General features: G+C 37.1%; 1 protein-coding gene across 1 annotated transcript; it reads left to right on the top strand.

Moving 5' to 3' along the window:
* Nucleotides 1-433: 433 nt before the first annotated feature.
* Nucleotides 434-27053, top strand: MS3_00007006 (uncharacterized protein). The gene is made up of 9 exons (XM_051215261.1): nt 434-1187; nt 3086-3160; nt 3827-4428; nt 7529-7789; nt 9219-9543; nt 11832-12880; nt 14856-15187; nt 20432-20817; nt 25158-27053. Exons 3-9 carry the CDS (start codon nt 3845-3847, stop codon nt 25362-25364), a joined length of 3144 nt encoding a protein of 1047 aa, XP_051068461.1. The 5' UTR covers nt 434-1187; nt 3086-3160; nt 3827-3844; the 3' UTR covers nt 25365-27053.
* Nucleotides 27054-27396: the final 343 nt, after the last annotated feature.

Raw genomic sequence — 27396 nt, 5'->3', positions numbered from 1 at the left:
AAAAACGAAAACCAGTTTTTGATTAAGTGAAAACTTTGATCATACCTTCCTCTCTCCCAAATGTTAGAACACCACCACCTATCCCAGGACGACAGTCGTGTTCCTTAGTGTCGGGGCCACCTTCATTTCGTTGGATAGGATTATGCTATCATGGGTCTACATGCAAAGATAATTAACATCTGGTAGGATTTTTACACAAATACCTCAAGAAGAGTGAGAGCATACAATCACCTCTCTCCATTGTTCCAACCCAACAATGAGTATAGACAGATCTGCCCAATCTTACTATACTTCATCCTTTCAACTGATGGCATTCTAGAAACAGTTCTGAAGAGAGTGCGTTGGTGGCTGTGTATATCTGTTACGTGGTAGGCGACTTTTAACATTGAGTAGGCTGATAATATTGTCTTACTGCTCGATTATACGGAGTATCCAAATGGGAATTAACCATTTGGTAATATGTCTGAGAGTACGGCATGTACTCTACACCTGAATACAAAGTACTGGGAGACTGGCAGAAACTTGTGTCTGAATTCTGTTTTTGATCCGTTTGTCTAAGGATATTTATCAGACTTTTCCATCTGAATTAGCATATTGGTTATAATATTTGACCATCCTTTCTTGTTAGATATCTCATCCTTTAGTCAGCCATTCAGTTTTCTGATTGATAAAGTAACTACTACTGTCAAGGTCACATTTCAACCATAGACAAATATGAATACATTAACAGTCTTGCTTAGACGTGGTTCGCAGAAATAAGCATGTGACTTATTGAATTCTACACAGTTGCACTTGACCAAACGCCTTTTTATGACTTGAGGATTTCTTAATGAGCATACTAAGGTCGGCCAACATTCTTTGCACAGCCTTCTTTATGTATAGCAGGGTTTCTACTAATAAAGTTATTGACACCTACTAGTGGCTAGGTCCTAATCTTCATTAACCAAAAGTGATTTAGTGGACCAAGGAAGACAATATAAGTTCAGTTTATGGAATGTTTTTGATCCTTCAAACAAAAGTAAAATTATCCCAATAAATTAGAGATTACTTTTATGAATGCGTGCTCATTAGTGATATTTTACTCATGCTGGCCACTTTTTCCCATCCTATAGGTTATGCAGTTTTGACTGGATATCGTTTCATCTACTGAACTTGTATCTATTAACAATTTGTCTGCTCAAACTGAGGTAGGTATGGCAAAGTCTAAAGACCTGTTCTTTTGTGATAGCCATCTTTTTTCAATCACATCTACATAGTTTGATGAAGTTATCTTCAAATACTTGGTTTTAAACGCCATCTAGCAGATGCATTTCTGTTTTATGTAATAGGTTAAATAATCAACTGATATTAAGATATTTATTAAGTGTATATTCCTTGATTTCACTTCATACCAAGACAGCTACTTAAAGGACGTTGGAGTGAATTAAGTTCATAAATTGTCTTTTGTGCCTGCGATACTTTGGCACGTAATCCTTGTCTATTACCGAAATCCTTTCTCGTCTCACTATTATTTATTATTTATTCATACACATATTAGTACAAGGATACACCGAGTATAAATGCGCCACATATATCATTAGGTTTATGTGAAGGCTGGGATACTGTCCGGGTGCCCAAATCGAAGCAGATGGTTTTCTTATGGGGCCACACTCAGAGCCTTCGACTTAAAGGTCTGATCCACAAGACAGTGTAGCAACGTCAGGAGATACAGTCCCATGATAGCTGGTGATCAACAGTTGGTTCATATGGCATTGGTTCTTTCAGGATCCTGGAGCCAGCCCATGTGCACCATTGGTTTGGAATCAGGGTTTCCCAACTCCCCTAGGTAGACTCTCCGTGTCCACTAACTCGGTTAAAGCGCCGGACATTCGCGTTTCTTCCTCTCAACTTCGTATACAACACCCGTGGTGCAAGAAGGTAGTGGGTAGGACTTCCCTGGTAGTAGTTGTATGCACGTGGCCACTTGAGAGCATTTGGAGAGAGAGAGAGAGAGTGGACTCTCCTCACTCAGCCGTACCAGGGCATTTAGGGGCTTTCCATTCGCTCCTTATATCCTGTTGAAACGTTATTTGTGAGCTTTTTGTTGGGATTTGACCTTATTACTTAACATCTTCGAATTACCAAAATTATCATTTTACAGCCATTCATAAACGATGTGGGACCTGGGACTAGTGTGTCTTTTAAAGATACCCCAACGCCTATCGACAAATCGAAAGATTAAAGTGGTCAGTAGGAAAGTATAAGAAGTAATAATATAATTTGCGGTAGGTGGTAAACATGAGATAATTTTGACGAAGTGTATAAAACCAAAGAGTTATTAGTATGGAATAGGACACACATTGAGGAAAGCACCGAATTGAGTCACATGGCCACAGGAAAAGTGGAAGACCAAAGAACACATTACGCTTAGAAATGGAGACAGACCTGTGAAGAATGAATAACAATTGGATAGCACTAGAAAGGAAGGTCCAGGACAGTGGGTTGGAGAATGCTGGTCGGCGACTTATGCTCCAGTGTGAGTAACAGGCGTAAGCTAGTAAGTAAGTAAGAAAATTTGCTGAAAGTCAATGAAGTTTAGTCGGAATTAATAAATACTAAAAAAAAAACTAAACACTAGTATTAATTGAAAAGGTCAGTCGAATTTGATATCATATCACCTCTGACCTATCATTAACTTTCATGGGTTTCCCTGTTTTCATCAATCAGTTACTCATGTTCCTGGGCCCCAGCCATCCTTTGATTATCAGTCAGATGTTTTCATATTTTGATTAACCGAACATCAAGATGTGTTAAGAAACTATTTCATCCTGTGCTAAAACTTCTTAACAACACTAACATAACTTAAAGCTTCGTATCATGGGATTTTATCCCTATCACTCAATATTAATTGCATAATTTACGTTTACAATCCAAATAATCTCGACACGAGTTTTTCCATAGCGAAAACTACCTGGGGAATTAGTAGAAATAGTATCTTCTCTCTAGATGTCACTTCTGTAAAATCTTGGTGTGTGCGTTTGCAGTCATACCCACTTCTGTTGTCCTCAACTTATTTATTCATTTCACCTTCAAATAATTGTCCCAGGTGATTTTTGCGTTGGTGTTGATTTGATCGAAAAAGCTTATGCGCCAGATGTTGGTACTCGAAGTTCATTTGCAGGTAATTTACTCCAACGTTTTTAATTTGTATTTACTTCTACAATAGATTCGATTTGAACATACTTAGTATTACTTCCTATTGTTGTTAGTTCTTAACACCTATTACAATTGATAGGTCCAACGTAGAAGAGCTGATTTTTGTTGGAACGAAAAATACAGCTAAGCAGACAGCATTTGATTATTGTGAATACTTTAGTAAATTCCAAAACCGTCCGTCCCATGTGATAGGATACTCTTGGTTTATGTTTATTCCCTCAGTATTCATCAAATATGTTTATAAAAGGTGAAGTGGTTACTCGTTAGTTAAGATAATAGTCAAGGTTTATTTATTGGTTCACTTGAAGCAGAATTTATTATATAAGGTTAGTGCTACTGAGCTCTTATTTACACAAAGATGAAAAGGAGCGGATGATTACGTCTAAAGAAATGTGGGGACTTTGATAATCAATATCACAGATGTCAAGATAAATTGCCTAAACTTTTTGTCTTGTGTAAATGTAATTTCCTAGCTCTTTCTTATTTTCTTTTAACCGAACATAATATGAATTCTAAATTCCATCTATCCATTAATTCATAAAAGCTATTCAAATCAATTTATAAGCTTTTACTTCCCTTACTCTTACGTTATCAAAAGATATAATCATTACTGTCTCCTTCTGTTCCCTAGCTATATTGATTTCAAGAAATGGACTATATAATAAAAAAATGCAGTAAAAGTCTCATTAAGTACATAAATAAACATTGTGACTACGAGATATCAATTTTTTCCAAGTTACCATCAATCATTATTGCCTTTCTTGGTATCAGTCTATTTCTACATGGTTTTTTATTGAATCGAACTGAGCTCTACAATGAGACAAATGAGAAATTGAAATTATCATTGAATTATCCTTCAACTGTTGCTAGAAATGGTCGAATGATCCTTTTACTTGTTGATGCATTGGGTTATGCACTTATACAAGACAATAATGAAAATAACCAATTATTACCTGGTCATATTTCATCACATTCCCAAAATCGATATCATCCACTACTTGATAGTTTATCTAAAGCGGTATTTATTGGGAAGTTTATCGCAGACCCGCCGACAACCACGTTACAACGTTTAAAAGCTCTAATGACAGGGAGTATGCCAACATTTATAGATGCAGGTTCAAATTTTGGCGGAAGTAAAGTACTGGAAGATAATTTACTAAAACAGTGGAATAAAGCTGGAAAACAAATTCGATTTGTTGGCGATGAAACTTGGATTGATCTATTTCCTGATAGGTATGTCGATTGATGTCATATATTTGTTTATTTTATCGTGAAGAAGTTCTTAATAAAACGTATGATAGTCATAGTTCCAACATTTCATAATTAGCAATAAAAATGAGCTTTAAATTCATTTACCGAACCACCATCACTATCACTAACTCTGTACTTAGTTATTTGACACTATACAATGTCGTTACAGTTTTACTCTCCAAAGGTCTAACCGATTTTGATCGAATAAACAATGTTCCTTTAACATCTGCTAGAGGGACCAACAAAATACATACAATACTAACATAATGACATTAAATTAATAAAATCATTAGCAGTAAATCATGGATACAAAGTTACCTGTATAAAATTTAATACCATACCCTGGTGAAGGTCAGCACCATATCCTAGCAGATGGCCATATAGTATGCCCAAATTCGAATAGGGTATTGGAACATTAGTTAGAAGTGATAAAGTTGGGACAAGATCTATTTGATATAATCGTCTATTAGTTTGGTTCTCTGAATCATCTTTTATCACAAGTGTACTCTGATCAGCAGTAAAAACGATGAAAGCAGCTTCCAGTTCTGCATCACTATCTCCACCATGATCACCTGATCGTGTCATTCCATGGTCACCCAAAATAAATAGAATATCGGAAGATTGAAGTTTAGAAACAATACGTCTAGAAAGAAATGCATACGGGTAGAGGAACAAACCCAGACAACAATGCAGTATATATAAATATGGATGCAAATCGGTGAAAACATCTAAAAATAATTCTGAAAGTCAACGTGATCTTAAAGAAATGTTACAAATTTGGATTGTTTGGAAAGTAGCATCAACTCACTTCGAGTTGGTCTTAAATAGCTCCACATGAAGAGTTAGTGTAGACACAGATTAGTCCCAGTCTAGTAGAAGTATTTTTGCAATTCGATGATGCAAAGCACGTATATGGCATAATCATGGACGCTGGTCGTCAAATTGGTTGAGTGTGATTCCGGCAAACTTTATCTGATTGTACATTAAGACGACATAGCTTGCACAATTAAGACTGAAAAGTTTTTCCCATGTAACAGGCTCCAAGTCTATACATTACCACTACGTACATTCTTCAGAATTGTATTGATGGGTAAAATTTAAAGATAAATGGTGAGACGGAGTAACTCTGTTTAGCCTCATTAATGAGTTGGAACAATGTACAGAGTTAGCCATATGCACTCATTTTGTATGTGGTGATTTTGTGCACAGCTTCCAATATGTTAATAGACTTTTCAGGTGCATTTAGAGAATAGTAATATTCAGAGAATCGAGTGCAACCACAATGTCAAGAAACAAACCGACTGTAGATTTGTGATAATGTTCAAGGATTTGTCGGAAGGTAGAGTCACAGGACTAATACATTTTAAATCTCGATGAAAACAGATCAATTTCTCATGAGTCAGTTCTTCAGGTTTTTCCACACAATTTGTTTAGTGTGAAAATAGCCAACATTTTTGACGCAAAATAAAAGATTCATGATTGTCATCCACATTTCACAGATTATTTTTGAAGGTGAATAAACACATAAACATATTATTTACCGATACCAAACCTCTCGCTACCAGTGACTTGCATAAAGTGCTGTTTCTCGCTCGACTATCGAAGTTTGCTGTTTGTTGGTCAATTGTGGTAATTTTCGTTTGATGTCCCGGGATGTAGTTTTGAGCACAGAGTTCTTCAGAAGAAATTTGTCAGAAATTTCCACAAATTTTATTTTTCATTCTCTTACTGTTTTATTGAGTCTTGTAAGTCAAATCGATTATTATTCAAGCCGTTTGTTTAGTTCATATTCAGCTTAAAGGTTTTCAGATTCCGATGTATTTGTTATGGTGTTTTAGCTATACCCCCTAGTTCACTCTCAATGACTGCATTAATTTGGTGGCAACAAAATTCTTGCTATTTTCTAAGCCAAACTCTTAATGACATTTCCCGTTATTTAATCTGAGGACAGTTAGTTCCCACTAGTTATCGAAATAATTTTGTTGTATGCTTTACTTACAGTCACTTCAGTGGCGTATGTAGTTCGTTGATGATAATATTGTGGTGTGTTCTTATATCGACATAAGTAGTGTATAACGCTAGTCGGGAATAGAATGTCTGGCAACGGAAGGTCAAGAAGATCGTGGAAGAAAGAACGGGAACAGAAAGCATTTAGTATGGAAATGCAGAAACAATGAAGTCTAAGACGACTGACTGATATTTGCAAAAGGAACAGTCAAGTTTGATCGACATTTTGCAAATTAAGTATTTTACTGTATGGTTCTCAGATCTTACTAAGATGTTCTGCAATTTTGTGTTCAAATACATTCGATTGTCCGCACTTGTATTATCGTTCACTGCACTATGATCCAAAGCGTTTGTTTTAGGAGCTGACTAGCTGGGGTTATTTTTAAAAATTGATTGCTTTGCTATATTGTTTCATCCTTCCATGAGTATTTGCAGGGATAAGATCTATTATCTCATGTCTCATGGAAAATAGGTAAAAGCTTCTACGTAGTTGCATTTGGCGGATTCGCATGTTATAGTGATAGTTTTTGATCGTTTTGTGATTTTCATGAGAGGTTTATGGCATTTTGAGTGCGCAATTATGTTTTGCTTCATATCTTTCTTTCTAAGAACTAATTCTTTCTTCCTGTACTATATCCTTATATGCAATATTTCTTTTATATATTACCACCATTGGATTAACTACTTCTATAAATCCGGTTGTCATCTTGCTGTGCTAATGAAGTATGGGAACTTGAACCGATGCACATGTGTGCCTGATCCTACTTCGTAGCCGACTGCCTGACTGACTGCACTTATGTTAGATCAATAGTATGATATGATATAATTATTCAACTATTTCCGGTTGCCTATTCTATTAATTATAATAAAAAATACTTGACATAGAGTGGTTAAAGCATGTTTACCTTCAGTACAATATCATTACATATTCGTAACATTGACTTATTACTAACCTACCTGTGAATACATGCAGATTATGCTATTTTTGTGACTCACTGTTGATATATACATTACTTTTCTTGTGCATATATATTCTCGTCAGTGTATCCTCTTAATTTTTTGTTTCGACATACAGTTTCAGTCATTATAAAGCTTATTCATCGTTCAATGTGAAGGATTTGGATACAGTTGATCGAGGTGTTGAAAAATACTTTCTCTATGCCCTTAACGGTACTGCATGGGATTGGGATAATGGAGTTGTTGACAGTCTAACACCACAGACTGATTGGGATATTCTTATTGGACATATGCTGGGGATAGATCACTGTGGTCACACATATGGACCTGCACATCCAGAGATGGCGCGAAAGCTAAATGAACTAAACAGTTTTATAAAGTCAGTCGAAATTTTTTATTGTCATCATATATTTTCATGGGTTAATAATTGTCGTTTAATATAGTGTAACTCATTTATCATGTGTAGGTTTGCATACTTCAGAGCAAAGGCATTACTAGTGGAATGGATCTCCATTAGCATTCGTTTGTATGCTGTTAGGTGATACGGAGGGTCCTATCAAAGTGAGGAGAAACTGGCATAGGAAATGATGTTTCTTTATAACTTCCACCTTAGTGGGTTGTCCTATGTGAGAATTATCGAGGTTATAAGTTTTCTCTCTAGTGCTTCATCTTCAGCCAAACTCTAAAACACCCTCCACCTATCGCAGAACAATGGTCATTGTGTTCCTTGATGTCGAGGTCATCTTCATTTCGTTGGATGGGATTATGCTATCATGGGTTTTCATGCAAGGATAATTAATATCTGAAAGGATTTTTACACAAATACCTCAAGAAGAGTGAGAGCATACAATCACCTCTCCATCGTTCGAACCCAGTAATGAGTTTAGACAGATCTGCCCAAACTTACTATTCTTCATGTTTCCAACTGATGGCATTCTAAAAACAGCTCGGAGGAGAATGTGTTAGTGTTTGTGTATATGTATAACCTGGAAGGCCTTCTCATGACGGGACTGTTGTTTAAGAAATTGAGAGGACGAAAAGCGAATGTCCGACGCTTGAGAATTTGACCCGTTTTCATCGAGATTTAAAATGTATTAGTCCTGTGACTCTACCTTCCGACAAATCTTTGAACATTATCACAAATCTACAGTCGGTTTGTTTCTTGACATTGTGGTTGCACTCGATTCTCTGAATATTACTATTCTCTAAATGCACCTGAAAAGTCTATTAACATATTGGAAGCTGTGCACAAAATCACCACATACAAAATGAGTGCATATGGCTAACTCTGTACATTGTTCCAACTCATTAATGAGGCTAAACAGAGTTACTCCGTCTCACCATTTATCTTTAAATTTTACCCATCAATACAATTCTGAAGAATGTACGTAGTGGTAATGTATAGACTTGGAGCCTGTTACATGGGAAAAACTTTTCAGTCTTAATTGTGCAAGCTATGTCGTCTTAATGTACAATCAGATAAAGTTTGCCGGAATCACACTCAACCAATTTGACGACCAGCGTCCATGATTATGCCATATACGTGCTTTGCATCATCGAATTGCAAAAATACTTCTACTAGACTGGGACTAATCTGTGTCTACACTAACTCTTCATGTGGAGCTATTTAAGACCAACTCGAAGTGAGTTGATGCTACTTTCCAAACAATCCAAATTTGTAACATTTCTTTAAGATCACGTTGACTTTCAGAATTATTTTTAGATGTTTTCACCGATTTGCATCCATATTTATATATACTGCATTGTTGTCTGGGTTTGTTCCTCTACCCGTATGCATTTCTTTCTAGACGTATTGTTTCTAAACTTCAATCTTCCGATATTCTATTTATTTTGGGTGACCATGGAATGACACGATCAGGTGATCATGGTGGAGATAGTGATGCAGAACTGGAAGCTGCTTTCATCGTTTTTACTGCTGATCAGAGTACACTTGTGATAAAAGATGATTCAGAGAACCAAACTAATAGACGATTATATCAAATAGATCTTGTCCCAACTTTATCACTTCTAACTAATGTTCCAATACCCTATTCGAATTTGGGCATACTATATGGCCATCTGCTAGGATATGGTACTGACCTTCACCAGGGTATGGTATTAAATTTTATACAGGTAACTTTGTATCCATGATTTACTGCTAATGATTTTATTAATTTAATGTCATTATGTTAGTATTGTATGTATTTTGTTGGTCCCTCTAGCAGATGTTAAAGGAACATTGTTTATTCGATCAAAATCGGTTAGACCTTTGGAGAGTAAAACTGTAACGACATTGTATAGTGGTAAACAACTAAGTACAGACTTACTTTACTTTATGTGATAGATATTTAGTATCCGAATAAACTAGTCTTTTGTATGACAAGAATGAAAACATTGCTTATTAATGCCATCCTGTATATTAGCAGAAATTTTGAAGCCATCAGACTATTATTATCATTATTTAAACACATAAACATTTCTACGTGGCACCAAACATATGCGACACATAAATCATTTGATTCGTGCCGGGGCTAGGATGCTGCTCGAGTTCCCAAACTGAAGCAGGTGGTTTTCTTAGGGGGCTACACCCGGGGAGTTCGACCTAAAGGTCTCAACCACAAGGCAGTGGAGCAACGTCAGGAGATGCAGTCCCATGATAGCCAGTCACCAACGATTGGTTCATACGCTACTAGTTCCTTCAGGATCCTGGACCCCATATTCTTTTCTCTTTTGATATTGTTATTCCTCATGGTCACCATTGGTTTGAAATCAAGGTTTTCCAACTTGTCTAGGTAGATCCTTCATATACATAAACCCGGTCAAAGCACCGGACATTCGCCTTTTGTCCTCTCATTTTCGTAAAAAACACCCCCGACACGAGAAGGCAGTAAGTAGGACTTCTGTGGCAGTGGTTGTATGAAAGTGGCCATGTGTGAGCAATTCGAGAGGGAGAGTTGACTCTCCCCACTGTCGGCCGTATCAGGGCATTCGGGAGCGCATAATTTCCGTAGTCTTAATGTAATTGATTTATTATTTTTATTACACTTTAATATTTTGGCCTGTTGTTATGACAGTATGAAAGGTCAAAATTAAATTGATTTATTCATTATGATTTTTGGTTCAACATTAATTCTGTTTAATTCAATTTGGCGATCAGTCAGTATAGTATTTGTTTCAATTTCGCCTATGACATTTTATTCTTGTATGACGTATTTTCATGTATGTGATTTATTCTGATTATTGGTTGTACAAACCAATACATAAATGAGTGTATTTTCGACTAGACGGGTCGGGATCTCTCGTGGTTCTGGCTGCTTGCGAAATATATTTCTCTATTCGAATTTCGACTACTGTTATAATTCTCTTATTACAACCTAGCTATTCCCATTGTTCAGTAATCTCGGTGACCAGTTTATTCGACAAGTCTCCAAATCAGAACACGATTGAACAGGAAAAGAGATTATGTCCCAAATAACAAGATTAGATGAAAGTAAGAAGCATAATAGGGAAAACGTCAGTATACTTATAGTTTTTACATGAAAAGATTCTAGAATGTTCTCCAAGTATCGGCTAGCGCTGATTGGCTAATACTTATCCAATCAGCGTGCGCCAACGCAATCGTGCATTAAGCATGCTTTATTCCAATCTATGTCCCGCTAACAACTTGTAGTGTCAATCATTATTTTAAGCCCATATATCTTATATTCTAGTTTTCGGACATTCCATTTTATTCATTCTACTTGAGTCATATTTTGACCTTGTCAATTATTCGCTTATTAATCTAGACTGATTACCAATGAGGTGGCCCGTGATCTGACTCCATTCAGAGTGTACGAGTGTTTGCTATCACCTATTCTCGTATATCATCGTCGACTTAGATCGCGTTAGCCAATAACGGAATTAAATAAGTCGAATAACGAGAATTGATTTGTGAATACATATATTTTGTACATGAAGCGAATGAAACAGAGCCAAGCAAAATGACACGCAGGGAGGATGGCTGGGAAGCCAACTCCATTTTAGTCAAGCGTTGCTCAATATTTATAGTCAGACAAAAATAAACTACAAACATGTGATGAGTCATGGGATATGAAGTGTACACACATATACGCTCATATATAAAAACAGTCAAGACTGATAAGCAAATAATTGACAAGGTCAAAATATGACTCAAGTAGAATGAATAAAATGGAATGTCCGAAAACTAGAGTATAAGATATATGGGCTTAAAATAATGACTGACACTACAATCTATTCTCTTTAGTTAACGGGGCTGGAATGCATCAGAATACCTAGCTTATTGGTCTTTGGTCATAGTCTTTGTTCCATTCTCAGACTAGGTGAACTCGTATTCGCTTCGAAACATAGCACCTGTATAATGTTTTACCATTTCACTTATTTCTCACTACTCTCCTTTACAGATGTTCACTTATACTGGAAATTATTTTTATAATATAAGTAAATTACCATTATCTCCTATACTTATGTCTTATATGAATCGTATTATATTCAATTCAACTTATGATTGGATAGAACAATTCAATGATATACAATTAATAAATATACTTAAAGAATTACAATTCATATTTCGTATACATTGGACTCAATTCAATGATTCATTGATATTCTTTGGTATCCTTTTAACATGTTACAGTTTGATTACTCTTTTATTATTGATTGAAAAGATTTCCAATACTCCAATGATACATATCCATAATGGTTTCTTATTGTTTACATGTATTTTATCGTTTTTTTCATGTATAAATATATACTACTTAAATCTTTTATTATTCATCCTAGTCTCATATGTTATCATTAAACATTATAAGTTTTCAAAGTTGATATTCAATGATAACTTTATCGGTTTTTTGTTACTATTCTTATTGTCTTTAAGTTATTTATCAAATAGTATGATTATCTATGAATTTCATATCACTTTCTATTTCATTCAAAGTTTAATTGTTATATCTCTAATTTGTTCATTCATTCATATCATGGATCATACTGATATTATGACATGGTATAACTTTAAATTTTTACGAAGATTATGGTCTTTTCCTTGTCTTCCATTTATGATGATACTTTATCCAGGTATATTGTTATTATTTCGTTTATTGATTAGACATTTTCTAATTTGTCGTGAAGAATTAAACTATAGTTCTATATGTCGATCTATACTTGATTCATGGATTAGTAAATCTTTGAATAAATTAAATCCTATTCATGAATTTCATCCAATTAGTTGGATACGTGTAACGTTTGCTTGTTTCATGTTAATCATTTGTTTACGTATGTATTGGCGGTTGTTGTTTGAATATCTAAATATATATATTGGTGTTAATCAATCGAATAAAGTTGCTTGGAGGAAATTATGTTTATTTATATTAATTGGTAGTTTATTGTCTTTATTATGGATGGTGGATTCTGCGGAATCAACGAATTGGATTGGATTCATTCCAAAACATAAATTGTAAGTTATTCACATTTCATTTCCTTAGAGTGGATGAGACAACTATGTGATGTTTTCTTATTTTCTATTTTTCAAATCATTTGTGTTTGTTGGCAAAAATGACTACATCTAGTCTTGTGAAAAACGCTTATAAGCCATTCTTCTGAATATCGTTATTGTTATTTGTCATTGGTACGGTCGACGTTGAAGGGAATTAGCTCTCTTTCTCGAAATAGTCTCAGATAGCCACGCGTGTACAGCCACTACCAGGGAAGTCCTACTCACTTCCTTCTTGTGGCGGGGGTGTTGTTTACGAAATTGAGAGGACGAAAAGCTAATGTCTGGCGCTTTAACCGGGTTGACGTATATGGAAGATTCACCTAGACCAGTTGGAAAACCTTTGTTCCAAAGGAATGGTGCACGTGGGCTCAAGGATCCTGAAGGAACAAATGGTGTGTTAACCAATTATTGGCCACCGGCTCCCATGAGACTGTATCCCCTTACGTTGCTCCACTACCTTGTGGACTAGACTTTTAGATTGAAGGCTCCGAATGTGGCCCCTTAAAAACCACCTACTTCTGTCTGAGCACCCGGGCAGTATCACAGCCTACACACAAATTAAGTGATTTGTGTGACGCATATGTATTCAGTGCCCCTTTGTGCCAATATTTATATGTTCAAATAAATATATAAATTTGTCATTTGGCGATAGTTATTCTAGATTATTGTACTGTCTTATTCTAGAGGTTCTCAATATTAAACAGCATACTTGTTATTTGTTTTTTTTTTCGATTTTATTTATTTATTTATTTCAACACATAGATATTGGTACAAAGAGGCACCAAATACATATGCGCCACACAAATCTCATTCGATATGTATGAGGGCTGTGATACTGCCTGGATGCCCAAACCAAAGCAGGTGGTTTTCTTAGGGGGCCACTCCCCGAGCCTTCGACCTGAAGTTCTGATCCACAAGGCAGTGGAGCATTGTGAGGAGATGCAGTCCCATGGTAGCCGGTGACCAACAATTGGTTCATACGCCATTTGTTCCTTCAGGATACTGGAGTCAGCTCATGTGCACCATTGGTTTGGAATCCGATTAAAGCGCCGGTCATTCGCTTTCCGTCCTCTTAATTACGTAAAGAACATCCGCACCGTGAGGAGAGTGAGTAGGACTTCCCTGGTAGTGGTTGTATGCGCGTAGCCACTTGAGAGCATTTCGAGAGGGAGAGCGGACCCTCTCCACTCACGGCCGTACCAGGGCATTTGGGGGCAGATTTTAAAGTGCCCATAGCACTAAGCACTAGGCCTCGATTATATTAAGTCAAAACTGAATCCTATATAATCATATGGTCTTGAACATTTTGTAAACTTAGTTCCATAAATCTCTCTACCCTCTTGTCTCTTTTTGTTTCCAGTTTGAAACATTTAATCTGGGGAATCAGCTAATGTTAAGCTGGCTAAATTATTTGTCACATCTTAGTTTGCGGAAAAGCATTTTAAAAAAAATGAAAACATCTAATAATAACTGATAATATTATGGGATAATTTTTTCACTTACAATTGATAATATTTAGGTAACTCGTGTTTCAGTTATACCATCAGGTTATGAAGAGAAAATTGTGAAGTTATAATCATCATTTATAAGTTGAAAGTGTACAGTTTCGACAAAATAGCTTAGTTGTACCATTTGTAAATGAGGCGTTGATGAAAGCGAATCGAAATCTCCCAAATCATAAATCCTTTTGTAGATTAGTTTCGTTGATTAATGTGAGTAAATGTGAAATCCTAGTTCTCCTTTGATTACCGCTAAGACATCTACATCCCGATTGTTTATTATTCAGGTTTTTAAACACTTAAATCCTATCTATCCTAATCTTACATCAGCGTTTTATCATCCGACTAAATGAGTACTTTTTTTCTTTGCTGAAAATGAGATCATTTGATACTCTCTAAGTATATTGAATGTTGAATGGTATATTTTATTTGTCTAGGCATACAGTTCGGATTTGGATTGCTCGTATTTTCTTGATGACCATATTCTACATATTTTTTCAACTTTTGAAATCTCCATTTCAACTTATTCAACAGATAAATTTTATAAAATCTATGCAGTCAAATGATTGTAATCAATCCATTCAAAGAAATGTTCTCTATCTGTACACTTTATGGACAATGACCTGTTTAACAGTTTTACCATTACTTTCTCTACTTGTTTTCCTAAATGAATTCCATATAATTTGGTTAGTTTTCATGATTATATTCGTTCAAATACGTATACATGCAACTACTGTAAAATGTAATCATATGGATAAATGTATTAAAAGTGAGTTTAATATTATAATGTACTCAAATATACAATGTACTAAACATTCTTTTTATTCATTAATTACTTAAGTTAGGATAAATTGACCTTGCAAAAAGGTGTAAAGCTATTAACTCATAGAATGTTAAAAAATGATTTTATTAGCTACTTCCAGATGTTTTCAACTAGATGAGATAAATGGTCCCAAGTGCCCTGGCACGACCGAGAGTGGGGAGAGTCCACTCTCCTTCTCCAAATGTTCTCAAGTGGCCACATGTATACAACTACTACCAGGGAAGTCCTTCTCACTTTTCTCATGGCGCGGATGTTGTTTACGAAATTAAGAGGACGGATAGCGAATGATCGGCGCTTTAACTGGGTTGGTGGACACGGAGAGTCCATCTAGGGGAGTTGGAAAACCCTGATTCCAAACCAATGTTGCACATGGACTCCAGGATCCTAAGGAAACTAATGGCGTATGAACAAATTGTTGGTGACCAGCCACATAGGACTGCATCTTCTGACGTTGCTCGATTGTCTTGTAGATTAGACCTTTAGATCGAAGGCTTGACGTATGGCCCCCTAAGAAAATCATCTGCTTCGGTTTGGGCACCCGAGCAGTGTCCAAGCCCTCACACAAATCGAACGATTTATGTGGCGCATATCTACTTATTTATTATTTATTTATTTTAGCACATAGATATTGGTACAAGGAGGCACCAAATACATATGCGCCACACAAATCTCATTTGATATGTGTGAGAGCTGTGATACTACCCGGGTGCCCAAACCGAAACAGGTGGCTATCTTAGGGGGCCACATCCCAAGCCTTCGACCTGAAGGTCTTATCCACAAGGCAGTGGAGCATTGTGAGGAGATGCAGTCCCATGGATGCCGGTGACCAACGATTGGTTCATACGCCACTTGTTCCTTCAGGATCCTGGAGTCCATGTGCACCATTGATTTAGAATCAGGGTTTTCCAACTCCCTTAGGTGGACTCTCCATGTCCACCAACCCGGTTAAAGCACCGGACATTCGCTTTTCGTCCTCTCAATTTCGTAATAAAACACCCCGCCACAAGAAGGAAGTGAGTAGGACTTCCCTGGCAGAGGCTATATACGCGTGGCCATGTGAGAGCATTTCGAGAAGGAGGGAGGGCTCACTCCACTTTTGGCCATACCAGGGCATTTGGGGGCACATATCTACTTGGCGCCTTCTTGTATCTATGTTTATATGTATAAGCAAATTAAGATGAGATATAAAGAAAATTGTTGATCCAACATATCGCGTTTCATAATACTAGAGAAATATTATACACAAGAAATAAAATATTAAAATGATTTGGATCAGAGATAAAAGTGAATAAGATAATTAGTAAACTCATCATTACCATAAACTTTTAATATTTAAACAGTCATATGCTTTTAACAGTATGTGAATACAATGTTAGTAGCTTTTCCAAAATAATCTAGATCAATAGCTGGCTATTTTATAATTTCATGTTGTCATGTAACAGGTCTTATTGAGTAACTCTTGAGTTAAACACTTTACTAAATCTACGCATTTGTACATATGCATGTCATTGGGTTTGATGTTTGATTCTCTGTTAATCTAGAGCAATAATATTCAGTAACACTTAACATAATCCATTGTAATCAAAGTAGACAACAGCATAAATATCCATTACCCCAAGAATTCACAATACATAGATGAAATTAAAATCATTGTACCAATGTTGGTGAGGGAGACTGTTGGATAGGAAATAAAAGAGTTAGTTATCAAAGAATATTGAAACTCATTTATTCAGTTAGTCAGCTACAGCGTAGGACCAGGCACATATATGCATCGGTCCAAGTTGCTGCACCTCACCAATTAGCACAACAAGATGATGGTGGTAATATATAAAAGAAAGATTGCATATGAGGATATAATACAGAAAGAAAGAATTCGTTCGTAGAAATAAAGATGTGAAGCAATTTTGACCTCGTAGTTTAAGGGAAGACAAAGAGTGTATACACCTACACCATGATGATCGATTCCGAACCATGTCACTGAGTCTCCAACCATTGGTCACGGTAGTCACGCGGACCCCAACCAAGTGGTCTGCATCTACCAACATGGCTCAGACCAGAAGTTAGTGACTTGAAGGACTGATGCGACGTTTTGGTTTGGTCACCCCTAACTTTCTTCCAACCATTCCTAACACTATTCAGCATTGCGCGTCGTGGTAATCGGAGTTCAAGCATACGTAACACGTGGCCTAACCATCTCAGTTGATGAAGATTCACAGCCTCATCAACTGATTTACCATCATTCCCTAATATCCTGCGCGTAACCTTACTATTACTTACCCGGTGATCCCAGCAGATGCGAGCAATATTTCTAGGGTATTTGTGATCAGATACTAGTAAATTATGGGTATCTCCTACTCTTAATGACCACGTTTTGCAGCCGTAAAGTAGGACAGAACGAACTGCCGCTCAGTATACTCGTCCCTTAATTGATAGACGGATATCTCGCCCTCGCCATAGGTGACGTAAGTTGACAAAAGTCAGACGAATCCGTGCTGATATTTCGTCAGACACCGACCCAATTGGGCTGATCAGAATTCCGAGATAAGTGAAGTTGTCGACGTGTTTGACTACTTCACTCCCTATCCTTAGTTCAAATGTTGACACAAGCCAGTCCTGAATCAACAACTTGCATTTAGAGGGAGAGAAGCGCATTCCAAACATTCTGACATTGTTGCTCAGTGCTACCAAAATACTCTGCATTTTATCAGCGTCTTCATCAAACAGGACTATGTCATTTGCGTATTATAAGTCGATACGTGAACCTCCTGGAGAGAGATCGATACCCGAGAATTCAGTCGACGAGAACGTTGTTTCCTGTAGTAGGTCAATGATGAAACTGAAAAAAATGGAGAAAGTGGACAGCCTTGATAGACACCACTTCAGGTTGCAAAATTAGATGACAGTTCGATTGGCAGTGATCGAGTAAAGAGCGTTCACAAGGTTTATGTACTTCTGAGGTATGCCTTTCAATGACGGACAGTGCCACAGAACCAAGTCAAATGCTACTTTTAATTCACGAAAAACTATCATTGTCTACGCTGATAAGCATGCCTTAGTTCTAAAATCTGACGACCAGGTCTGAAGCCAGCTTGATTCTCTCGTGTTTGCAGTTCACGAGTCCTAGTTAGGCATCCGATAATTATCGAGGCTAGTATTTTAGATGGTATATTAGTTAAACTAATCCCTCTATGGTTGTCACAGGATGTTTTACTTATATATTGGGACGATAAGTGGTTGTGACCAGTCAGATGGGATAACGTCTAACTCCCAGATCTTAGCTGAAATATTAGCCCACCTAATCGCTAAAATTGGATCACCATCCTTAAAGACCTCTGGAGCCAGTCCATCTGGACCAGCTGCCCTTCCTCGTTTCAGATTAACTATAGCCTTTTGAACTTCTGCTAGAGTTGGGGGACTTACTTCAAAGTTCCACTCACACTGTCTGGGAATGGAGAGCAGTTGTAGAGTAGCTGAAGGCCAGCTGAACTGCTATCTGAAATATTTCGCCCATCGTTCTAAACGTCTGGACTGAGAGCAGATGAGGGTGTCGTCTTTTTCCGAAATAGTCTGACTTACGCTTGATTTATTAATTCCATTTTCTTTTATTAGTCTGAAAAGCTGTCTGGTGTTAACTACAACCTCTGCCTTTCCCATTTCTTTTGCTTTCGTTACCCACCGCTGCTCACGCTCATTCCTTAGACTTTTTGTTAATGTAGATCTGATTTGTTTTCGCTCTTCATCGTGTTCAGAGCCTGATGGGATGAGTTTACGAGAATCCATTAGTACAATAGACCTTGAGGAAATCCATTGGTTCTTTGTAACCCTATGGTTTAAATCACTGATAGATGTCACTGCTGTTTCCACAGCTGTTTATATAGCTTGCCAAGCAACATCTGGGTCAACCTCGTTTTCAGAACTACCTAATTGTGACCCCAGTTGTTCCTGGAACCTACTTTTGGTTTTCTCGCTACTCAATTCAGTTCTAATGGCTCTTTTTAGTGTGGCTTTTCTGCGTCCAGTGAGGCGCAAGCAGATGCGTGCTCGTATTAGGGCGTGGTCGGAGTCCAAGCAGGTACTCCAGAATGAGTGACAATCTTCTACCGGCCCTCTCCAACGATGACTGATGGCAATATGGTCTACTTGAGTCCATCGTTGGTTTGGTGTAGGGGGTCGCCATGTTAGATGATGTCTCTCATTATGCTTAAAATTTGTTTGCTAAAAATAAACAACTGTCTGAGCACAGTTGCAGCAGACGATCACCATTATCTGTTCGTTGAGCCGGAATACTAAAATACCCACCTAAATGCCTTTCTGTTTGGTTTAAACTACCTATCTGGGCATGAAAGTCACCTGCTACGAGTACTATGTCTGAACGTTTAGCTTTCTGAAGAAGTTCAGATAGCTTTCTGTAAAATTCCCTTTCACTTCATCTGAGGTGCAGTCGGTGGGAGCGTAGGCAGAAACGACAAAAAGGCAACGACGTGTGTCCCTATCATTCCGAGTTCTTACAGAGTCGTTTAGCCGAACTGCGCATAGGTGACTGTTAACAGGGTTCCATTCTAATAGTGCTTGTTCTACCCTCGTACTTAGTGCTATGCCTACACCCGCCGGTCCAAAAGATTAGTAAATGTTCGTTATAGGTCCCTACAAATTCTGGAAATACTTTTGGCAGAAGGTGACTATATATATATATATATATATATATATATATATATATATATATATATATATATATATATATCATTCTGTTAAATTATGGAATAGGGATTTCTCTACTTCAGATATTGATTTTTAGCCTCAGTGATCTTGTTAACCAAGTTATTATACCATTGGATCAATCAGCATGAATCATTCGTCCATTGTATTCTTATCTTAGATACTGGTGAGGGGTCAGTTGTATATGTCATTTCGTGTACAATCCGTTCTTATTATCATATCAAATTACTTAGTCATATTGGCCTGTTTGTCTCTTCAAAAATCAAATGTTAATGTGGTTTACGGAAACTGTGAATCTCTCCTGATAACCCTACGAATACAACTTCCAATGTTTCCTCACTTATTCTTCACTCATTATCAAATAATGAAAAAATTACCTTCTTAGAAATCATAATATATCGTTAAGCTCCTTTTTATCATAAGTAACAGACTTAGAATCCCTTAAATAATCCATCCTTTTTGTAATTTCTTTAGATTCACTACAGCTTCATGTACCTCAGAACAGCATCTCGTGGATTATTGCAATATTTCTTTGCTTGTTAGATAACTTATCTTTTTTTATAACTGGTCATCAACCAACATTATCTGGAATTCCATGGGATGCTGCTTATGCTGCATATGAAGGTGATCATAATACACGATGGTTACCAGGATTGACTGTTCTCTTGCATTTATATTCAGGTCCTATATTAATTGCTTTCAGTATGCCGACGATTCTTATTTTTTCTGCACGCCTTCATCATGTCCATGGGACGGTGATCCATTCCCATCCTAACAATAGCCGAAATACTGGTTTTTACAGATTTGTTGATGCTTTGGATTTATTCATTTGGAGATTTATCATTAGTAAAAGTGTGTTAGTAAGTTATTGGCTAGCGCCCTTAATGATCTTATTTCATGTGGTTTCAAATGCAATAAAAATATCTAGTTTTATTTATGTAACTAGTACGAGTGTATTTTCATTAATAGGACATATCAAGGCTATTTTCTGAGTCAAAACAAGACTAAACTATCTATCAGTAATGGGACTTTCTCATGGATGTAATTTTCGTGTTAGTTGAAAACTCCTTCCCAGCCAAGGGGTTCAGGAAAAGTCAGTCAGCTACAACGTAGGACCAGTCACATATATGCATCGGTCCAAGTTGCTGAACCTCACCGATTAGCACAACAAGATGAAAACCGAATTCATAGAAGTAGTAAATTCAGTGGTGGTAATATATAAAAGAAAGATTGCATATGAGGATATAATACAGAAAGAAAGAATTCGTTCGTAGAAATAAAGATGTGAAGCAATTTTGACCTCGTAGTTTAAGGGAAGACAAAGAGTGTATACACCTACACCATGATGATCGATTCCGAACCATGTCACTGAGTCTCCAACCATTGGTCACGATAGTCACGCGGAATTCAACCAATTTCAGGGAAAGACATTGTCACCGAACGTTTCTGGTGCTGGTTAACTCCTTATAGTACTTGAATATTCACACAAATTGATCATTCACCATAGACTATTCGGATTCGAATGTCATTGGAAGCATTAGTTTCCTCAAAACTGTAGATAAACTTTGATGAAAAATGCCAAAAAGAATGGAACTTAGGCTTAGGGATTCCCATTGATCGGTCCCGATGACCTTACATCGAAATATGATGCACACTATGCTGAATCTTGTAGGATTACAGCCCTATCTCAACTTGGTCAGTACAATGTGATCAACGCTAAATTGTAAACAAACATCAAATTGACTACTGTTTAGTAATCAGTTTAGTAACTTTTTCACGGAAATCTGAATGCTAATTAAAACTATTGAACATTAATTTAAATTGTTACTAATTGAGTGAACTACGCTGTGAAATATTTCTACATTACTATCCTGAAGTATATATGTGTAAACATTTACAATATTTTCTCATTCTATGTTATAGTTATGCACTATTCACAACTCATGAAATCAACGATTCCCGACCGTTACCGCTACCTTGACGTGATGATCGGGCTTTTCTGTCGTGATGAAGCAATCGAGCTATACTGGTTGGAAAAACCGTTCCTCAAGGTCCTACCGTGCCAGACGACAGGTCGGTTGACGAGCGGTAAGGCTAAAACCAGTAGACCCAAGGCCTGAGGGCGAAGTCGTACTTTTGCCTGTACAGAGGTGTAGCGGCAGTAAGGTGTTTCCCTCAAACAACTAGCATAACAGTGACTCTACTTTCTCGTTATGCTCAGTCAAAAACATTTAACTTAGCTAAAGGGTATCATATCATTCGAAGAAATAAAGTCAAATACAATATAATATTTCATGCATTCTTGTATGTATTTCTATAAAGTCAACATTCTTCGACTTATTTAAAGAACTTCAGATTTTGTGGGATATTCGAGTGAAAATATGTTGTGACTTTAAGGCCGGCTAATTATCACGTGAATTATTGGCCAATCGAACTACGACTTATTCAATATTAGTACTGTGCTAAACCAATGACGTTCAACCGGTATGAGCAACCTATCTTCCTTATTGGTCGTTTTTCTTCCTAGTCCTTCCAGTTGAGTCCAGAACTCCAATAACAACTTCCACTATGAGAATCATTTATTTCTAACATACTTGACTTATTTACCAACCAAACAGACCGCATCACACCATAAAATAGGAAATAATACACAAGATCAAGCCAAGATGTGACTGTGAACATAGGAGACTGTAATCAATAAACTGAACAGTAAAGTGTATAATAATAATCTATACGCGTCCACGATCCCGCTCGCGGGATTCGAACTCAGGGCCTTCAGTCTCGCGCGCGAACGCCTAACCTACTGGACCGCTGAGCCGGCACCCAATGGTGCTAATGTCTAATCTCAACCAATCCACAAAGTTGCGCGACCATCTTCCATTGTACTGAGGTAGACACCTGTTTCTACAAGACACGGATTAGCTCCACTGGTCACGGCTTCTCACCAGAACTGCGAGAATTTTCTCACGAAGCTATTCACTAGTGAGCACATGGTAATTATCAGTTTAGGGGTTGTGGAGATTGTTAAGTTTTTTTGATTGAGATCATGAACCGATTGATGTTAGACCACCATTGAAAACCTGGAAGCACTGGACAGCCGTTTCGTCCTACTGTGGAACTCCTCAGCAGTGTGCATCTACAATCCCGCCTCTCCGGATTTGAACTCGGGACCTTCGGTCTCGAGCGCGAACGCTTAACCTCTAGACCACTGAGCCGGCATCCAACGATGTTAATGTCTAACTTCGACTTATCCACGAAATTGAGCGACACATGGATTAGTTGAAGTTAGATATTAACACTGTTGGATGCCGGCTTAGTGGTCTACAGACTAATTTTTGACAAATCACCTTGATTGGCAACTTTCATTTTAATAACCCTATTCAATATAGGCTGACTATCTGTAAAAACTAATTGAAGTGTTGCTATTTTCTTCACTCTGTGATAATTTACACGAACATTGTTGTTCTTTCTGTTGTAATCTAATCTCCAACTTAACATTCATCTGATATTCTTTTCACTGAATAAAAAATGGCTCTATACGTATTCATCATCAGTCGACCACTAGATTTTCGGTTCACGATCCCTTATTTCAGAACTCAAGACAATCTTGATAACTAGTAAAGTTTTTTATGGGGTGATTGATTTAAACACATAAATGTTGGTACAAAGGGGCACTGAATACATATACACCACACAAGTCACTTGATTTGTGTATGGGCTGGAATACCACCCGAGTGCAGTAGCCGGTAACCAAAAATTATTTCATACGCCATTTGTTCCCTTAGGATCCTTGAGCCCATGTGCACCATTGGTTTGGAATGAGGGTTTTCCAACTCCCCTAGGTGAATCTACCGTGTCCACCAACCCGGTTAAAGCACCAGACATTAACTTTTCGTCCTCTCAATTTCATAAACAACATCCCCACCGCGAGAAGACAGTGAGTAGGACTTTCCTAGCAGTGGCTGTTTGCGCATGGCCATGTGAGAGCATTCCGAGAAGCGGGCTGACTCTCCCCATTTTTCGGTCGTACCAGAGCGTTTGGGGGCAATCGACGTGCAATTTATCTACTTGGTTTCTTGGTTGAAAAAAACCTATATACATAATATCGTAATACATATAGTTTTAATGAATTCGATCCAAAGAGATTTTGGTGAGACCATAATTTGCGGATGACCTTTGAGTGACGCCAGTGTGACCTTGAGAATGTTCACCTACTTACTGGGACTAAATGAGGGTTATAAAGCAGTTTCAAGTATAAGGATTATGATTCACGGTTGATGATTAGGGTTGGGAATTAGATTTATTGTTTTTTCATCGCGAACTGTGACATCAACTAAAATGTCAAAACGCTATTTTAACCAAATGGATGAATGAATTTGGCACCGAAATCCCTAAATTTGAATCATTCGTACATAAATTATAGTCTCGATCAGATTTCAACTAATGGTATTCACTATATTCAATTTGATAACTGCTTCGTTTAACAAACAAAATTTAGATTCATCATCGTGATGATCATTGATCTTGATTTCATAATGAAAATAACTTGAATATGACAAGTAGTATGGGACTGAAATGCCCTGGTATACCCGAAAGTGGGGAGAGTCCGCTCTCTTTCTCGAAATGCTCTCACATGGCCACGCGTATATAGCCTCTGCCAGGGAAGTCCTACTCATTGCCTTCTCGCGGCGGGGGTGTTGTTTACGAAAATGAGAGGACGAAAAGCGAATGTCCGGCGCTTTAATAGGGTTGGCGGACATGGAGAGTCCACCTAAGGAAGTTGGGAAACCCTGATTTCAAACCAATGGTGCACAGGGGCTGGCTCCAGTATCCTGAAGGAACAAATGGCGTATGAACCAATTGTTGGTCACTCGCTACCATGGGACTGCATCTCCTGACGATGCTCCACTGCCTTGTGGATCAGAACTTCAGGTCGAAGGCTTGGGGTGTGGCCCCCTAAGAAAACCACCTGTTTCGGTTTGGGCACCCGGGCAGTATCACAGCCCTCACACATATCGAATGAGATTTGTGTGGCACATATGTATTTGGTGCCTCCTTGTACCAATATCTATGCGTTCAAATAAATAAAAAAAGGGACTGAAAATGTGAATCATTGAACCTAATTGTTTGTTTATTTGTTCATTCTAATCACTGACATCTTTACCAAAAAAGGAATTTTTTTGTTTTTTTTTCATTGTAGGCCTTAGGTTGTATGCTAAGTACTGGTTTATTACGTCGTCATTTAATGGTATGGAAGATATTTGCACCACGTTTATTATTCTCTATTTTAAGTTTATTTATATCAGTTGTATGTCTTCCAATGATTCGTTTTTTATTTGTCTATTGTTTTCATAATAGAATTTGTAACATTTTACAAAGTAAATTTAATATAAATATGTGTGTATAGGGCTACATACGTTTGCCAATGTAACTACATTTTCTCTTAATCTATTTATATATTGGCTTTATTCAAGATCCATACTTACACTGTTTGACCTCTTGTTGTTGTTGTTGTCATCGTCAATATCAGTAAATTTGATGTTGAATGGATGCTTTCTGTTATATAATTATTACTCTCTTTCGTTTTTGGTACTTACTTACGCCTGTCACCCCCCCATGCAGTATAGGCTACCGACTTGCGTTCTCCAACCCACTATATCCTGAACCTTCCTTTCTAGTTGTTATAATCTTTCTTACGGTTATGACCCAGCTATTCCTATTGCTTAGTATTCTCGGACACCGATTCACTCGACAAGTCCCCAAATCAGAACACGGTTGAACAGGAAAAGAGATTATATTTCAAATAACAAGGTTAGATGGAAGTAAGAAGCAAGCCAGTAGTCAATAGGGAAAACACTAGTATATTTATAGTTTTTCACATGAAAAGATTTCTAGCATTGACTAACGCTGATTGGATAAAAATGAGCCAATCAGCGCGTACCAAAGCAATCGTGCATTGAGCATGCTTTAATCCAGTCTATGTCCCGCTAACACTAGTTCTATCCAATTGTTGTGCATTCTTCTCATATCTACCTCCATTTCTCGACGTAATGTGTTCTTTGATCTTCCTCTTCTCCTTTGACTTTGAGGATTTCAAGTGAGGGCTTGCCTTGTGACGTAGTTGGTTGCTTTCTTCAATATATGTCCTATCCACTTGCAGCGCTTCTTATTAATTTCTTCCTCCGCTGGAATCTGGTTTTTCCCTCTTATATTAGGTTGTTGCTAATAGTGTTTGGCTAATGGATTCGAAGTGTTTTGCGTAGACAACTGTTAATAAACACTTGTATCTTCTGGATGTTGGCTTTCGTAGTTCTCCAGGTTTCCGCCCCATTTGTATTCTGAAGATCATATTGAAGTTGATTTCAAGAACTATGAATTTTTTGAATAGGATAGAACTATTAATAGTGGAAATGTTAAGATAAATGAAGTGGGAAATAGTAGTTTTATCTAGGAAACTGGTATTTACAGATAACGTTCGACTTTCATATCACTAACGATTCTACAATCCGCACACCTTTTGGTAAAGCAGATTAGATATTATGGGTGATTAGATATTCGTGTAGAATTATTCTTGGTTTTTCTATCAATTTCACTGCGTATTAGCAAGCGTATATTATCGCTTGAAGGGTGAGACTATAATTTATGAACGACCTTTGAGTGACTCTAGACTGACCTTGAGAGTGTCCATCTAATAACTAAGACCAAATGAAGGTTATAAACCTATGTGAGGAATAAGAATTATCAATTATTATTGATGGTTAAGGTTAGGAATTAGATTTAGGGTTTTCATCACGCAATGACATCAACTATGATACCAAAATTCTTTAGCCAAATAGATGAATGAATTTCGCTCCCAAATCCGAGACCTGTAATCTTATATCTGATTGGTTTGTCCATAAATTGTACTCTGGCCAAAAAATTATCGAAGTGAAAATAACCTATTGCTTAGTAGTGTACAAAACTTCACATTAATTAATAGCTGAGTACTTCATCAGATAAGATTATAATATAGAAAGATGCAAATTCATGATTTTGTTGGTGAAATTACTTAATAAGTTTATGATTACAATTATGAAATCTTTCTATAATAAACAATTCAGATGATTTTTGTCAAGTCTGATTGACTTAATGATGATTATGAAAGAATTTCTAATGTCATACTTTTGTTAATTTTTGCAAAATCAATAGTGAATTGTTTCAATTTATGGACACATGACATAAGGGAAATTAGTCAATCAGATAGATACTTTCTATGTACTTAAATTAATGGTTATTCTGATTGTCGGAACGGACATCAACCTCGTGACTTCCGAAGGGATTCTGCTTTCATCATGAGTCGTCATGACTCTTCTAAATGAAGATATTCTAACTCCCAGGGCAGAGTTTGAATTATTTTTACTAGTTAGCGTTTTTTTAGTGAGTTGGTTTTCTACTACATG

The sequence above is a fragment of the Schistosoma haematobium genome, chromosome 2 (assembly GCF_000699445.3).
Source record: "Schistosoma haematobium chromosome 2, whole genome shotgun sequence".
NCBI lineage: Eukaryota > Metazoa > Platyhelminthes > Trematoda > Strigeidida > Schistosomatidae > Schistosoma > Schistosoma haematobium.
The sequence above is the reverse complement of the archived record's forward strand: the minus strand, read 5'-3'. Positions and strand labels throughout refer to the sequence as shown.

Coding starts and splice junctions, on each gene's coding strand:
- MS3_00007006 (XM_051215261.1), top strand. CDS start 3,845: ATGGACTATATAATAAAAAAATGCAGTAAAAGTCTCATTAAGTACATA. Junction 15,188..20,431: donor TATGGATAAATGTATTAAAA/GTGAGTTTAATA, acceptor TAATTTCTTTAG/ATTCACTACAGCTTCATGTA. Junction 20,818..25,157: donor TCATTAGTAAAAGTGTGTTA/GTAAGTTATTGG, acceptor TTTTCATTGTAG/GCCTTAGGTTGTATGCTAAG.